Source organism: Rhea pennata, chromosome 1 (assembly GCF_028389875.1).
Source record: "Rhea pennata isolate bPtePen1 chromosome 1, bPtePen1.pri, whole genome shotgun sequence".
Taxonomy (NCBI): Eukaryota; Metazoa; Chordata; class Aves; order Rheiformes; family Rheidae; genus Rhea; species Rhea pennata.
The window spans coordinates 93036822-93052641 of record NC_084663.1 but is presented as its reverse complement, the minus strand read 5'-3'; the positions used below and the strand labels follow the sequence as shown (position 1 = coordinate 93052641).

General features: G+C 39.5%; 1 protein-coding gene across 5 annotated transcripts in view; it reads left to right on the top strand.

Annotated features, from left to right (window-relative positions):
• Positions 1–15820, top strand: part of GRAMD1C (GRAM domain containing 1C) — a 55014-nt gene that overhangs the window by 12544 nt on the left and 26650 nt on the right. For all 5 annotated transcript variants that reach the window (XM_062571983.1, XM_062571975.1, XM_062572003.1 and 2 more), the window contains 4 exons: positions 7863–7947; positions 12010–12113; positions 13379–13474; positions 14732–14812. In XM_062571983.1, coding sequence (XP_062427967.1) covers positions 7863–7947; positions 12010–12113; positions 13379–13474; positions 14732–14812 — 366 coding nt within the window. The remainder of the gene's footprint in view (positions 1–7862; positions 7948–12009; positions 12114–13378; positions 13475–14731; positions 14813–15820) is intronic.

The following is a 15820-nucleotide window of genomic DNA, read 5'->3' as shown; positions in this document are numbered from 1 at the left end:
GTTTTTGTTAATCAAGAGAATAAATTACTGCTAGTAAAGCTCTGGACATCAGCTGGTCCAATCTGCCTCCTCAAGGAGGGTCAGCTAGAGCAGGTTGCCCAGGACTGTCTCTAGTCAAGTTTTGACTATCTCCAAGGATAGAGAATCCACAACCACTGTGTGCAACCTGTGTCAGTGTTTGACCACCCTCACAGTGAGAAAGTGTTTTTTGTTGTTCAGATGGAATTTCTTGTATTTTAACTTGTGCCTGTTTCCTTTTTGTCCTTTTTCTGGGCACCACCGAGAAGAGTTTGGCCCCAATCTCTTTACACCCTCGCATCAGGTATTTCTAAACAATACTGAGATTCCTCTGAGCCTTATCTTCTCCAGGTGATACAGTCCTAGCTCTCTCGGCCTCTCATCATATGAGAAATGCACCAGTACCGTAATCATCTTTGGCCTTTTGCTAGTCTTGCTCCACTAAGCTATGTCTGTCTTGTAATGAGGGGCCCAGAGCTTAACAGAGTGCTCCAGATAGGGCATCACAGTGCTGAATAGAGGGAAAGGATTACTTCCCTTGAGGTACTGGCAGTGCTCTTTGCAATACAGCCCAGGATGCTGTTGCTCCTCTTTGCCACAAGAATCATAGAATCATTAAGGTTGGAAGGGACCTCTGGAGATCATCTAGTCCAATCTTCCCCACTCAGCAGGGCCACCTAGAACATGTTAGACAGGGTTGCATCCAGGCGGGCCTTGAAGATCTCCAGAGAAGGAGACTCCACAACTTTTCCGGGCAACCTGTTCCAGTGCTCTGTCACTCTCTCAGTGAAGAAATTCCCCCTCACGGTCAGGCAGAACTTCCTGTGCTTCAATTTCTGCCCATTGCCTCTTGTCCTGTCACATGGGACAACTGAAAAGTTTGTCCCCATCCCCTTGATACCCTCCCTTCAGGTACTTGCACACATTGATAAGCTCACCCCTCAAGAGCACATTGCTGGCTTATGTTCACCTTATTATCCACTAGGATCCCTATGTCCTTCTGCAAAGCTGCTTTCTAACTGATTTGCCTTCAGCCTGTGCTTGTGCAAGAGGTTTTCTCCTGTGGTGCAGGACTGCATTTCCCTTTGTTAAACTCTGTAAGGTTCTTCTCTGCCCATTTCTCCAGCCTGGTGAAGTCCCTCTGAGCAGCATCTGATACAAACATCTGGTGCAAATCCTCCCAGTTTTGTATCATCTGCAAGCTTGCTGAAGGTTTATTCTGTCCCTTCATGTGAGTCATTAATGAAGATGCTCTCTTCTAGTTCTCTGGGACCTTTTCTGATGGCCATGATCTTTCAAAGGTGACTGAGAATGACCTTTTGACAACATTGTCCATCTCCCTCAGCACTTGCAGGTGCATACTGTCAGGGCACATGGACTTGTATACATCCAGTTTGTTTAAATGTTCCCTAACCTGATCCTCCTTTACTGAAGGTAAGTCTTCCTTGCTTCAGACTTCTGCTATGGTCTCAGGGGCTTGGGATTCTTGAAGGCCAGTCTTAGAAGCAAAGATTGAGGTGAAGAAGATATACGTAAAAGACAGATACTGAATGCTTTGTCACCACGGCCCCTAACCTCCTGCCCCTAAGCAGCCTTCCCTTTGCTGCTTAAGTACTTAGAGACCTTTTGTGTTACCCTTCATCCCTTACCAGATTCAAATTCAAATGGTCTTTAGCTCTCCTAAGCCCATCTCTGCATGTTTGGGCAGTGACTACATGTTCCTTGTGGGTCATCTGTTCAACCCTGCTTCAGCCTCTTACGTTTTATGTTTGAGTTCAGACAGGAGCATCTTGTTCATCTGTGCTGGCTTTCTGCTGCCTTACTCAATTTTCTACTTGCTGGGATGAACCATTCTTGAGCTTGGAGGATGTAAGCTTTGAATATAAGAAGCTCTCCTGGACCCCCTCTTTCTTCCAGGGCTCTGTGCCATACAGTTCTTCCAAGCAGTTACCCCAAAAGGTTGAAGTTGGCTCTTGTAAAGCCCAGGGTTTTGATTCTGTTTTTTGCCCTGCTTCCTTTTTGCAGGATCCTGAACTCTACCTGTTCATAGTCACTGCAACCAAGCCTGCCCCTGACTTTTATATCCCTCACCAGTTTTTCCTAATTTGGAAGTATGAGGTCTAGCAGAATGCCTTTTCTTGTCAGTTCCTCAATCAGCTGTGTTAAGAAGCTGTCATCAATGCACTCCAGGAACCTCTTTGATTGCTTGTGCCCTGCTTTGTTAACCACCTTGATACTGGCTGGAGGGACAAGTTCTGTAAGGCTGCTTCCAGTTGACTGAAGGCCTCATCTATTTCTTCTGGATCAGGCAGTCTATAGTAGACACCCACTGCAATGTTACCCATGCTGGTCTACCCCTTTATGCTGATCCATAAGCTCTCAGTTGGCTCATCATTCACCCCTAGGCACAGCTTGTGCGTTCCAGCTGCTCTCACATAAAGGACATCTCCCCCTCCTTGCCTTCTTGGACTGTCCTTCCAAAAGAGATTGTATCCATCCATTGCAGCATCCTTGTCCTGTGACCCATCTAACTACATCTCCATGAGTGTGCAGTTACAGAGCTACAAACTATCAGTTCTGCTGTTCCTTCTGATAGATCCCCATGTTACATGCATTAGTGTACAAGCACATCAAAGGTGTTGTAGTGTGCCAGTTTTCCAGACTCCATGTTTGGAAGTCATTGCCAACCTAAATTTCTCTGATTCTGTTACAGAATGGTTAGTAAAAGTAGATCACTAACAGAGTGGTTCTGGATTGATATTTTTGTTTGTGACAAGTTTACTAAAGAACAAGGTTGACATTTTCAAGTTATAGCTCCTCACTTCTTTTTAAAAGAAGTAGAAAACTGTTCTAGAATTATGGAAAGATAAGGGAGATTGTTGTGGTTGTCTGAACATGAGCTTCTACTGTGTGTGTAGCTTGTAATGTTTCTCTCCCCTTCTTTCCCCCCCCTTGCCCCTTAATAGCAAATTAGCCTTGGATTTATAGAAGCGAATGATTAGGAGCAGAGCTCTGTGTATGTTTGCAGCAACTCGTACAATGCCATGTCTAGTTCTGGAGCTCTCAGCTCAAGAAGTAAACTGAGAAATAGGAGGAGATTCAAAGAACCATGAGAATCCATCTGAAAAAATCTTTTTGCAATGGATAGATTGCTCACAATCTGAAAATAGTTCACATAATGAAACCTTTAATAAAAAGACTTTTGTTAGGTTGATCATAATCAACTTTTCTAGGCTGAAGAACCAGCTGCAAGTATGACCAACTTTTCTGATGAAAACGGCTGTCAGACTTGGGTGGTTTTACAGGTACTCTCAGCAGAGAGATCGTCTCAATGTGTCATGGGAGTTGCTGTTGTATTTATAGATGTGTCTGTTTTGAAGCCTGTGAAATCTTAACTTTGCTTGCTTTATATTGCTAAGTGAGACTTGCATTCAGGGCTGTTAATCTAGCTTTCTTCATAGGCTTCACTTGTTAAAGCGGGCTGTTGGTTTGTTTTTTGTACCTCCCTCCCCAGACAAGTTGCAAGAATACTTACAGCATAAAGCAGCCTTTTGCATAAGATCAAACTCGTTTCTGACTGTTTGTCATGAAGGCTGCCATTTTTTTTTTTTTTTTTTTTTTTTTCCTCCTGATGCCAAGCAGGATTTTAGAGGAATTTGAAGGGAGGCTGAGGGGAAGGAAACAATTCTTTGTTAGAATAGCATGGAGAGACTACTGCATTTGTAATGTGCCACTGCAGGATTCAAAAGTACTTTGATCCTAACCTTAAAATGATACCTCCAATTTTGTTTTAGAGAATGTCCAGGAACTTCACAGGAAAACTCAACCTGTATTTTTCTGTTCTGGGGGAGTGACACAACGGGAAGTTTTTGTCATTAAGTTGGTTGATTATTGGTATGGAGGTAGAGTAGTACCTATCTGCTTGCTCAGAGACAGAGGAGCAAAGCTATAAATGTCATTGGCCATAATTTTTATGACTACATTAGGCTTCTGAGCATAAAGGAGGACTAGGTCAGGTTGTTTACCTTATAGCCTTATTTGAATCTGAGCCCCCCCAAGCACTTGGTAGTAATTGGTAATGAGACTGAAGCCCCGTGGGAGGCTTGTGTGGGTCTCTTAAATCAGATGACAGCTGAATTACTGTTGATCACATCACCATAGCTGTTCTGTTTGTATTCATATGTGTATGTCAGATACGGAATGCAAATCGTCATGTATCATGTGGTTTTGTGGTGTCTCAAAACAAGAGAAACACTAACAAAGCAAATGCAAAATAATTACTGTGCATTTATTAGCAAATTTAAAATATGCACACTGTTCTGTTGAGGTTGATTTGACTATTTGCGTGCTTTGTTACTTGTGCAATCAAATAACTAAGCATTTTTCTGTTGCACTGTTAGTGTGGAGAAAAAGACATATCTTCACTAAACAGCTCAGTTTTTGTGGCATACTTTCTTTGAATTGCTTTGGAGATATAAATGTGAAAGGAAGTTGTTTGGGGTTTTTTATTTTAAACAGGCTTTCATTGTATAAATAACTCTGCTTAATGCTGTTTAAGTTAGCATGTTCTCTTCTGGAACCTAGACTCCATCTAGTTGCAGTTTGATGCATTTCTAAACAAAACAAGACAATCTCCTGGTTCAGGTCTCAGTGGTATTGGATTCTTATGTAATTTCTTATGTAATTGTCTTTAAAACTTTCTGGATGATGCTGAAGGATGGGGTGTTTTTTTTCTTTCTTTCTTTTTTTTTTTTTTTTTTTTTTTCTCGGTAGGCTGTTACTAACTTTCTTTACCTGAGGCCATAAAATGCACTACATTGTTGAGTGGACTTAGCCATTTATAGATTTGCTATATTTAATCAAACTACTAAGACCATCCTCAGGCAAAGTATTTGCATGATAATATATAATTAAACTTGGAAATGTGCATATGTTCAAAACACGTTGCTGTTTTCATCTCTTAAATTCCACATGGTACAGCCTAGTTTATGCCTTTCTTCCAGTATTTGATGGTGTTTTTTTTTATTTATTTATTTTGTAACCAAAAGGTGGCAACCTGTCTGAAATGCTGCCACAGCTTGAATATGATAATGGTGATATGAGAGGTACTGTACTCTTAGAAATGTCTTATTTTCTTCATTTTAAGGAAGTTGATAGTGTCACTAGTGTTGAAATTGTCCCTGTTTCCCAAGTCCGTTGACTGATTTCTTAACGATTAAGTTGCACACTGAGTGCATAAGTTACATATCTAAGTAAGCTAGTTCTACAAAACAAGGAGAAGATAAGCTTGGAAAGCTTCAATATACTTCCTTCCCCCCCACCCCGGTTAATCAGTTAAAGATTCAGAGCAGGCTCTTCAGAAGTGTCCTAAGAGCTCAGTGGGCAATCTAGTTAGTAAAAGGATTTCTTACTGTCTTTTTTCACTCATTGAACAAAAAATACTTTTGTATGCCAACAAGGGATTTTCATACAAGTTATAGAGAACAGATTATGCTATAGAGAAATTCTGAAATTCTACTTAGAACTGAATATCTTGAGTTTTGATTCTTGGAGCTGTTGAACTGGCTGAGTCTGGCATTGATATAAATGTTTCTGTGGTAATGTAGTGCTCTTATTCTCCCTGTCCTGATTCTTTTTGTCTTATAACAAAAATACTGAACTTTTGAGTAGCCCTTATCCTTTGTCAGAACAGGCTGTATACAAGAGATGTTTCTTCTTAATGTAGTATCTTAAATCAAACCTGAAGATAGCAAAAGGAATTTCGTATTGTCTCTTTGGCACTTAAAGCAGGCTGCTTGCTGTTCCCCCTGCCTTTTTTTCTTGTCATCACAAGCTCAAACTTCAATCATTTCAGCTATGGCTATGTAAACTGTAGAGTCTTTGGAACCACAGGCAGAAAATTTGGATCTCAATTAGTTTTTCATTCTTCCTCTGACTTTTTCCAGAGTAATTGCAAAGAACTCCCATTTCTTTAAAGTGACATGGTTCTTGGATGCTCAGTCAAAAGCATGCATTTCATGGTAGAATGTGATGAGACCAAGAAATCATTCTGTCTACTTTAGTAGAGCTCATGTTCTTCAAGAATGTAATTTTCAGAATCTCAGAAATGGCTGAAATATAACTGTAGAGATACATGGCTAGCAGGATAAGTCTAACAGGTTATTCTGTTGGTTGCATCTAAAACACTTTTATGCTTATTTTCCTTAGAAGGGGAGGGAAGGATCTGTTTTTGTCCATTTGTCTCCTCTCTTCCACTTGCGTTTTGACCCTTAGAATATTGGTTGACAGCTGAGTCAGGGAGACTTTGTCCTCACACATATTAATTTAAATATCTCACCTTGAAGCAGTACTTATTTGTTCTTGTAGCTAAAGAGCTTAAGTCTTGAATATGGACCATCATGGACCATCACAGACCATCACAGGTAGTGTGTACACGGAGGAGAGTGCTCAGGGAAGTCTTGAACCATGGGGAGTAGGAATATCCATTGTGGAAAACAACAAAATCTGAATTGTGGAAACCTTGATTTATGAGGGAATGGCACTGCTGGGACTAGTTTATTAAAAGAAATTCAAGCTACAGGTAAATCTGGCATTATTTTAGGACTGTTTTGAAAACAAACACAAGTCATACATGCAGAGGTAGTGACCAATTCATGTGCTGCATGAGTTGGTTAAAACTGGATTCTTCTAGTAAAGACACTGCAAGGCCATATATTTAAAGATGGTTCTTTTGTGTTCTTCCTCAACTGTCTTTTTCCACCCCAAACCAAATAGCCATTGTTTTTATGCCACAAAGACGTGTAAGTATCAAGTTTTGGAACACTAAAAGTGTTTGAGGAAAGAAGCAGCCACATACTGTTAAGATCTTTAAAAAGGCTGTTGAACAACAAAACCCAGGCTGTAATGGAGCTTTTAATAGTATATTTGTATCTTCTTGAAGGTGACTACTTCCTGTTTTAGCTGTGGCCTGGTGAATCATTGACTTATACAGTTTTTAGTTAGGAAGGCAGCCAAATAAAGCAGCTTTTTTCTTTTCTTTCTTTTTTTTCTTTCTTTTTTTTTTTTTTTTCCTTGAAGGAGGGAACATAACACTGTTACTACAAAATGAAAATAGGGATTTATCGCAGAATAATTTCTGGAGAAAATGCTCAAGTTCTTCACTTGAATTGGAGCAGGAGCAATTATTTGTAAGAACAAGCGGCTAATGTCCATTGAGATTTAACCTCTGCTGTGAGTTGACCACACAATTTTAATCTTAAGTGAGTCCTAGTGAGTGATTTTAAGATATGGTGTGAAACAGAACAGATCAAAAAATAAATAGGTGATGGTGGTGCTGCTGCTTGTGCTCACAAGAAGAGACTTTGGACTTTATTCCTCTTGGTCTAATTATAGCAAGTGGAAAAAATCCACTGCATAGTAAGATTCCTGAAATGTTACTCCAATGCAAAACTGGTGGCTGTGTGATGACTTGGTCTGAGCTGTTGCCTCCTGTGCTGTGGTGTTGCTGCCTCTTCATTAAGCTTGTGCTAGAAGAGAAACTTAGTGCTGCAGGGGGCTATCCTGTCCCTGGGAGTGGAGCAGGTTGCCATCATACACCTATAATGCCTCATAATTGGCACCTGGCCTGCTACAGGGAAGAACTTGGACTATCCTATCCTAAATACTGGAAGCACACTGTTACGTAAGGAAGCATAAACTTATAGTCACAAAGACTTGTATTACCACCTATTCTTTTTCTACTCTTCTGATACTTTTGTTCATCAAGATAAAATTACAGGTCTAGTATAAAGACAGTTGATGGCTGAAAATCTTTTTGCTCAACCTTTTACCATTCTCTGTTGCAGCTCTCAAGTTCCACTTATAAATACAGGAGTGAGGAATTCAAGAGACAGTTTTCTCATCTGCCAGATTCAGAGAGACTTGTAGTAGGTAAGATATAGTCACATTAAATTTCTGATAATTCCAAATTACGTGTTGAGTGTGGTGTGACTTTCATGTGTACGGTTTTGGGGGTTTTCCTGTTTTTAATTATTTTAATGGTCTCAGCTATGACTAGAATTTACCTTCTTACTCTTCAGTCTCCGAACAGACATCAGTGAAAGCCAAGTCTGGACTCTTCTCTTGTACTGCTTGTCTTGTTGCCCAATCATTTAGGGGGCTGAGAAGTGAAGGAGAGGATACAGAATCCTCCAGCTCAACTGAGGAGGTCAAGTCTGTTAAGATAACAAGGTCTCTTCCTTCTGCTGCTTTTTAGTGGGTGACAAAACCCCTCATGACAGTGGTGGACATGACAACTACCAGCTGTCAGACAGTCACAAGCTGCAAAGAAAAGCCACCCTTCAGGGGCTCAGTTTGGAGTGTACACTGAGCACATAAGCTCAGCATAACTTGTGTTGACAGAGTTCTGCTGTGTAAATATAAGAAGAGCATAGTTAAGTTTGTGAGTACTGGATTTGTATTATGCTCTTTTCAGCATGTTTAACCGTTTTGGTGCATCTTACAGTACAGTTGTTTCATCTTCATTTTATGTCCTGTGAGTTTAAAGAATTCTCCTTTTTACTTCAAAGAGGCAACTAGCTATGGCTGAATCAGTTGCCATAGGAGAAATTGCAGGAGGAAGAAGAAATGATTCTTTAGCCATAATGGCGCAATGATTTGGTACTTATACACAAAGGTAGGTGATGTTGCTTCAATGGTCCTGTTAAATAGGTAGGTCATGCTTAGTGGGAGCTCTGCCTTGTTCCCTGGGGATAAGGTATTCACACCAAAAGCATAAGCTTGATTAATGTGGCTTCTGAGATTGAATGTGAAATAGTAGGTGCTTGTAACTTTTAAAAGAATCTCTTCAGAAACAAATGTCAGTTATGTGGTATGAGGACATAAGACTCAGCACTTAAAAGGGATATTTAATAGCTTCCACTTATCTTGGGAGATCATTTGGAAAAAGCAAGCTAATCTTAATCTTATCTGGATGTCTAATGCTGCTGGTAGACAAGATGTATGTGATGGATTTCTCAATATAATATATTGAGGACAGATGCAAACCAGTTCTGCCCCACGGTCTAGGCAGTTGTGGTTACTGCCCAAGCTAGGAAGTTGTGCTAAGATGAAGTATGTTACTTGGTGCTGTGCCATACAAATGCTGCCAGTTTTAAATTGGCTTAAGACATGAGGAGAGCTTTTTTAACAGCCCAGAATGCCAGGTTAGTTTATTCATATGCTGAAGACAGGATGCCAGTGAGTCTGCAAGGATAGAAGTACAGCTCTGCTGGAAGAGGAGAGAGGTGGTGAGCTGAGCACGTGAGGTGGTGAGGGGAGCAAGTGATGGAGATATCAGACCCCGGTGTGAAACTTCTTGGCTCTGAAATGCTCCTTTGAGCTCTGACTCCATTTTCCTGTATTGCAAAATCCGAAGACAGGGGGAAGTGTCTAACCTTACCCTCTTTACATACAGTAATGCACCTTATTCCCTTTTTATCACCTTCTTTGCAAGTAAATCTGGCTGCTCTGCCTAAGTGTTATGTAACAAATATACTGGCCAAGAGATGGGCATTATTTTTTATACAAAAGTGATGTTGTGACTCTTTTTAATCTCTGTCATCTTATGCAATGTTTAAGGCAAGTGTTGAGAGGCTGTCATATATGCTCACAGCACACCGAGTTCTCTCTAGGTTAATGTGAGAGAAATTGGAGCTTTCCCTCACCTAGGAGCAGTTAAATCCCTGTATCCTTTTCTAGCCTCAGAAGGAAGCAGTTATTTTATCCTCTGAAATGCCTCCTGCATTTTAAAAATACTTGAATTCAGTGCAGAAGTAAAACAGAAGAGGATATTACTTCAAAGCTGCAGTTTCATGTTTCTTCTTGCATAGGATTGATTTAGAAAGCAAGAAAACAGTCTGTGAAACAAAGTTTCAATGAGCAGACTGCCTAGAACTTAATGAAAGATTTACTGATGGGTTAATCCCAACAATGTAGCATCTGCTCTGTCAGGAGCAAAGTCATTACTTTATGTAATTATTTTCTTACCTCATAAAAAGTATTCCTTTGGAAGGACCTTTGCATGTACCAAGGAAGAGCTGTTTCTTTGCTTGATGCAAAGAAACTTATCACAGCCTTTTCAATGCTGAAAGAAGCAATTGCTGCTATTTATCAATGGATTTGTAACTACTTCTGTTTTTAACTTAGCTATTAAAAAGAAAAGCAACAGTCTGCAGTGGTCTGCCACAGTAGTGAGCACTATATACAAAGATAGTGAAGTATAATTCCTTTGTTATGATTAAAGAAATGATCTAGACTTCAAAAATGTTTAAAGGAGTGTCACTGACTTAAATTAACCCGAAGGTGTTGTTTGCAAGCAGCATCTTAGGTTATTGGAACTGAAAACTTGGAAGGAGAAATGCTGTTCTCCCTTGATGTGCATGTGTGTGTTGCTGATGTTGCTCATCACTTGCCCTACCTTCCAAGGGAAATCCTTATGTTGTAGCTCTGCAAGAAAAGAGGATGATTATTTTCTATTTTAGTATTGTTGCTTCTGGTAGAGATATTTGACTAGTAAGTGCAAGAGGAAAAAGGAGTAAAATAGACCATAAATATTAGGCAATGATTTTAGGTCTGTGGCAGTGGGGGGAAACCTTCTAAATGCTGCAGTACAGTGCAAGCTTTTGAGATACTGCTTTCTTAAAATCCTTAACCTCATACTCCCTTCTTATTCCCCTTCCTGCTCTTAGCTGTTTTGTTCTGACTTTTCTTAACTTTTCACAATATAGGCTTATTGTTTATTGGTTTAGGTTTCTTTCAGCCTTTGCAATTCTACTTGCAGCTGCATCTTCAAGGGGTTGTATACATGCCGTTGCAAGAAACTTGGTTTCCACTTGAGTATGTGAGGTGAACTCCAAGAGAATTCTTAATCATATAAAATCATCTGCAGATGCAGTTTTACTGTAAAATTAGGATCTTTGGGGACTTCTGTACCTCTTGCAACTCAGAAGAGGGCTGTGTTCAGCTTAGTGCGTACAAAATCAACGTTCTGGCTCAGATAACAGTTTTTTTGAAAAGAACAAACATGCCCCTTGATTTCAGTTTTAGATGCATTTGTTCATTTAGGATGTTCATGATACACTCTGGGTATTTTCTGTATATAAGGTAATCTTTTTAATATATATATATAAAAAAAAAAGCTTCTAAATGGGGCCTATCTTAACTTCACAGTATGGCTAGGGGGAGCTTTGGCATTCACTTTTCTCATAGGCTCAGTTCAGTGCTGACAACTTCTGAAAAATCCTTTCATTTGAATCTCCATGCCCTTAAATTATGTAAGTTCTCTGTTCTTAAAAAGTGCAGCCAAGTCCTCTGCTCTTGTCTTAATTAGCAGGTATCTGATAATGGGTAATTGCATTCTAGATGGAATTGTTTCCTAATAGGAATGTTTCTGCCAGAGGCAATACCATAACAAAAATGGAGTCAAGTTCTGAAAATATCCCCTGCCTGAAGAATTGGATTGTTTCAAGCTGCCTTTTGTGTCTGTCTTAGAGATCTATCGCTAGCTAAAGCTATTTAGTGGAAAATGATCACTTAGTGTATGAGCTGCTGTTATGCAGGAGTTGACAGTATAATCTAATATACTATAAAATGTCGTTTAGGTATTGTTTTGTTTAGGCACTTTGAAGTTTGGCTTGTGAATACTTTTCATATGTACTCCTGAGCTTGCCTGATAAATCTCTGAAAATGTAGGATAATGCATAGGAGTTGGGATGTGGAATACTGTCCTCCTGTGGATGCTTCCATTGGCTCTGGCATTAAGGTGTTTTCAGAACAGCTGTGTGGATGCAACCCAGTACAAGTGTGCCTTCAGACTCCTGAAGAATGAAGGAAATGCATATGTGTTTTTTGTCCATTTTTAACACTAACACCCTTATCTTGTTCTAAATTAATATGTTTGGGTCTACTGAGATGCAATAAGTGAGTAAACTTGTTCTTGCTCTCTATATGTAGATTATGCCTGTGCGCTCCAGAAGGATATCCTGCTGCAAGGACGCTTGTATCTCTCAGAAAACTGGCTCTGTTTCCACAGCAACATTTTCCGATGGGAAACCACAGTAAGACTACTTAATCTTCACTTGAATCCCATATCACCTTCCTCCTAGAATATCAGGCTTTAAGATTTGGTTGAGGAGCTCTTATCCTGTCAATCTCATGCTGGTAACTGAGCTGAAAGGAGTGAGCCTCTACTCTTGAGTAGAAGTGCAGATCTGTTGCATCCTAAAACAAGAGTAGTCTTGGAGGCATCTGTGTGCTATAGCAAGCCTGTTCAGTTGTTCAGCATAGGAAGGAGTTTAGGAATTATGCTTTTTTCCCACGTGCTATGCTAAAGTTGGTCTCTTATATTGCCATGTAGCAATTTGCCCCTTAACTCTGTACTAGAAAACCTTTCTCTGTAAAGGGGCTTAACATGTGATGCCTTTCTGTAAAGCTGAGTGTGATGCATTACATAGTACTGTCCTACTGAAGAACTTCAGTGTTGAACCTTTGTTCAGTCTCCAATGTAAATATCGGCATCTAAGGATAGCTATCCTTAGATCCTGTAGAATCTAGATGATCTTTGACACAAGTTCTTGTACTGTGGCCTGTAGCCTTTGGTCCTCATCTTCTTTAGGCTGAAGAGCAACACAGCATTTAAGGTTGTGGAAATGCAGTAATAAGATGTGGTAGTACATGTTGCTCAAACAGCCATTCCTACATCTTCAAGGAAAGGGTGCTAAGCTGAACTGACCTGGCATGTTGCTGCCAATCAAGCCACACTCTTCTAAACAGAAACATTTCAATTACTAATTGAGGGGAGCAAGTGGTGAACATACCCAAATAGGAAGGTTTTGCTGCAATGTCTGGACTACAGATAAACTTGCAAAAAAGGGGACTGAATTGCAGACTTCTGTGGGCAATAACATAGATTATAGTCTGTGTTCTCATTGATAGTTTCTTATCTGTTCTTTGCTTGTCTAGTGTAACTGTAGGGGTTGGCATTCAGATCTGTGTAGCTTGTATGTGGTTGGGATTGTGCCCTCCATCCTTGTCATGCTCTAGGGAGTGGAAGGAAATAAATGGAAGAACTACTTGCTTTCCTAGTCCTACTATGAAAAAGAAATAACTCCCAAGTTATGTTAATGTGTATATAACTTGCTCCTACATTTATGCACTTAAGATTAGCAGCTGGAGATAGCAGTTGCCCTTGTGAGTTCAGCTGTATTTTTATCACAGTGGTTTGGATTAGTTTGAGGTTTTTTTTGCATGTCCTATGGCTGTACAGATTTTTCAGGCTTGGCAGTTACTTTTAATGTGTCTTATTAAATTTGTTCCTGCTTAGATTTCTATTGCCTTGAAGGATATCACTTTCATGACAAAGGAGAAGACTGCTCGGCTCATTCCAAATGCCATACAAATAGCAACGAAAGGAGAGAAGGTGAAAAAACAGTATTTAAACATTTTTCTTTAAAATGGTTATTTCCAGGGCAGAGCATTCATTAGTTTAATTTGTGTAAGTAACTGTTCCCATATCAAGTCTTTCAATGTGGTTAGGACTGGAGGAAAGACTTGGTAGTTTGGTCCCTGTATGTATCAGCCTCAGTTCAGCCACAGCTTCATTACAGAATCCTTTACTAGTGGTGCTTCAGAGGCCAGAAAGTAGGGGACTCTGTCCCACTGATTCTGGATTTGAGTCTGAAATCTTAATGTATGTGTGTGGAGTGTTTTTGTCTTCTGGGTGGGGATTTTATGTGTGTTCTCAGTGGTTTTCCTTTTAGAATGTGCTTTCTTGAATTTTTGTGATTTCAGTGGATTTAAAGTATTCCTGGAAAGAAGAATTGCTGAGGACAAAAGAACTATGATACTGTCTGTTTCAAATCATGGAGAAATCTACTCATAAAACACAACTTTAGTTGTTAGGAACTGTAGGGTTTTGGGGATGTGTTTGGGGGAGGGGGAAAGAAAACATGGAAAGTTATGAAACAGAATGGTCTTATGGTCAGCTTATTTCATGATGCCTCTGCTATCAACACCTTTATTCTTGCCTGGATAAAAGACAGTTTTCAGGGTGAATCTGCAGCTATTCCTTGTGAATCTATTCCTTCAGAATTGGCTGTTTCTTTGCATATTTTTTTCTAAAATACTAACTTTTATCATCAAGGAAGATAAACCTCTTTTTCTCCACTTAAATTCAGCGAGATTTTTAATATTGCAAATGATGCATCTTATGTTATCTTATTTTAATGATTAATTTTCTCATGTGAAAAGATTGATAAAAGGAATGTGGGGAAGAAGGATGGAGAAGGCTCTGACCTGTGAGAAATAGGCATGTGCATTTCTTCAATTTGTTCCACCTCTCACTTGGAAGTAGGAGGAGGATTTGAACTGGTCATTTAGGTGAAGAAGTCTCTCCTTATGCTAAAGTACAAACAATTGTAGTTTGGCCAAAAGAGCAAATGTGTCTATATGCATGGTGTATAGACACTGTATGGATACTGGGGATCTAGCTCTTGTAAGCTTCAATTATGAAAAGTGATTAGTCATACTTTTGGGTGTATGAGAAGTATGAACCCAGATTTGAGTGAGAAGAGCAAGCCATTGCTGACATAACCATAGGGTATTCAGAGTATGAGGAAATGTTCTGGCTTTCTTCAGCAAATTCCTGCATGTAAGCTTTGTCTTATTTTTTCTGCAGTTTTTCTTCACATCATTCAGTGCAAGAGATAGAAGCTACCTCAGCATCTTCCGCTTATGGCAGAATGTATTGCTGGATAAGGTAAGTTTGCAAGTGCTGGTACCCATGGTTAGTTAAATAGCAAAAGGCTCTCTTTCTAGCACACACAGATGTAGCTTTGGAGGATGAGAGCATTTGCTATAGAAATAAGGTTTTCCTTTCTTGTACAGAGTTCTAACCTGATGTTCTCTTCAGCTCCTTGTACTTGAAATCCCCCAAAAACTATTCATATCTTTCTCTTTTGTACTGCCATCTGAAATTTTGCTGTTGATGAAGCATTTAATCTTTGCAGATGACTGAGCAGGTTGCATACTTCTCTTAGCTACCAACTTAAGCATATATTACTAAATTGGCATACACTTGCTTTGTATTTCTTACGCTAATTTTTGACCAAATAGACAAAAGGCACCTTCTTGAGCAAGTTAGCTGACCCTTTGCCAACCCCCTCACTACAACTCCTTTGACCTTGAATAAACATAAAGGCAGGTTCAACAATATGGAAGTGTATTTTGGCAACTCCTGCTAGTTAGCTTGATTTATATTGCAATTTGTGGCACTTAAGCTTATCTTCTTTCCAAAAACAATGATACAGTAATGCTTTGCAACAAAAGTAAATAATGTGATTCTTTTTCTTTGTAAACCAATTCCTTCCTGTTTATGGTTCTTGTTTTAATTTTTCAGCACAATTGCAACTGAACACTGAAATAATCCATATGTAAATCTGCGCTACAGTAGTCCCCAAAGACTTAAAGCTGTTGCAGTACTCTATATAGTTCCTGTACACATTTTTGGTTAGATGAATTTTAAGGCAGTCTACAGGCACTTTTTGTAAAAACAAAAGCTGAAAATTGAGGAAAGTGCCAATTAAGGCAAAATTAACATTAGTTTCCTTTGAAGCTCTTATCCCTCAAATCAAATATTGCTTAATTGTAATGTCATAACCATCTCTTCATAGTGACTTGTCATCTTTTGACTTGAATGTGTAACTGGCACTAACCTTGTCTTGCCAAAGTTGGGAATGGTAGTTATTTTGTTAGCTTGATGCAGTGT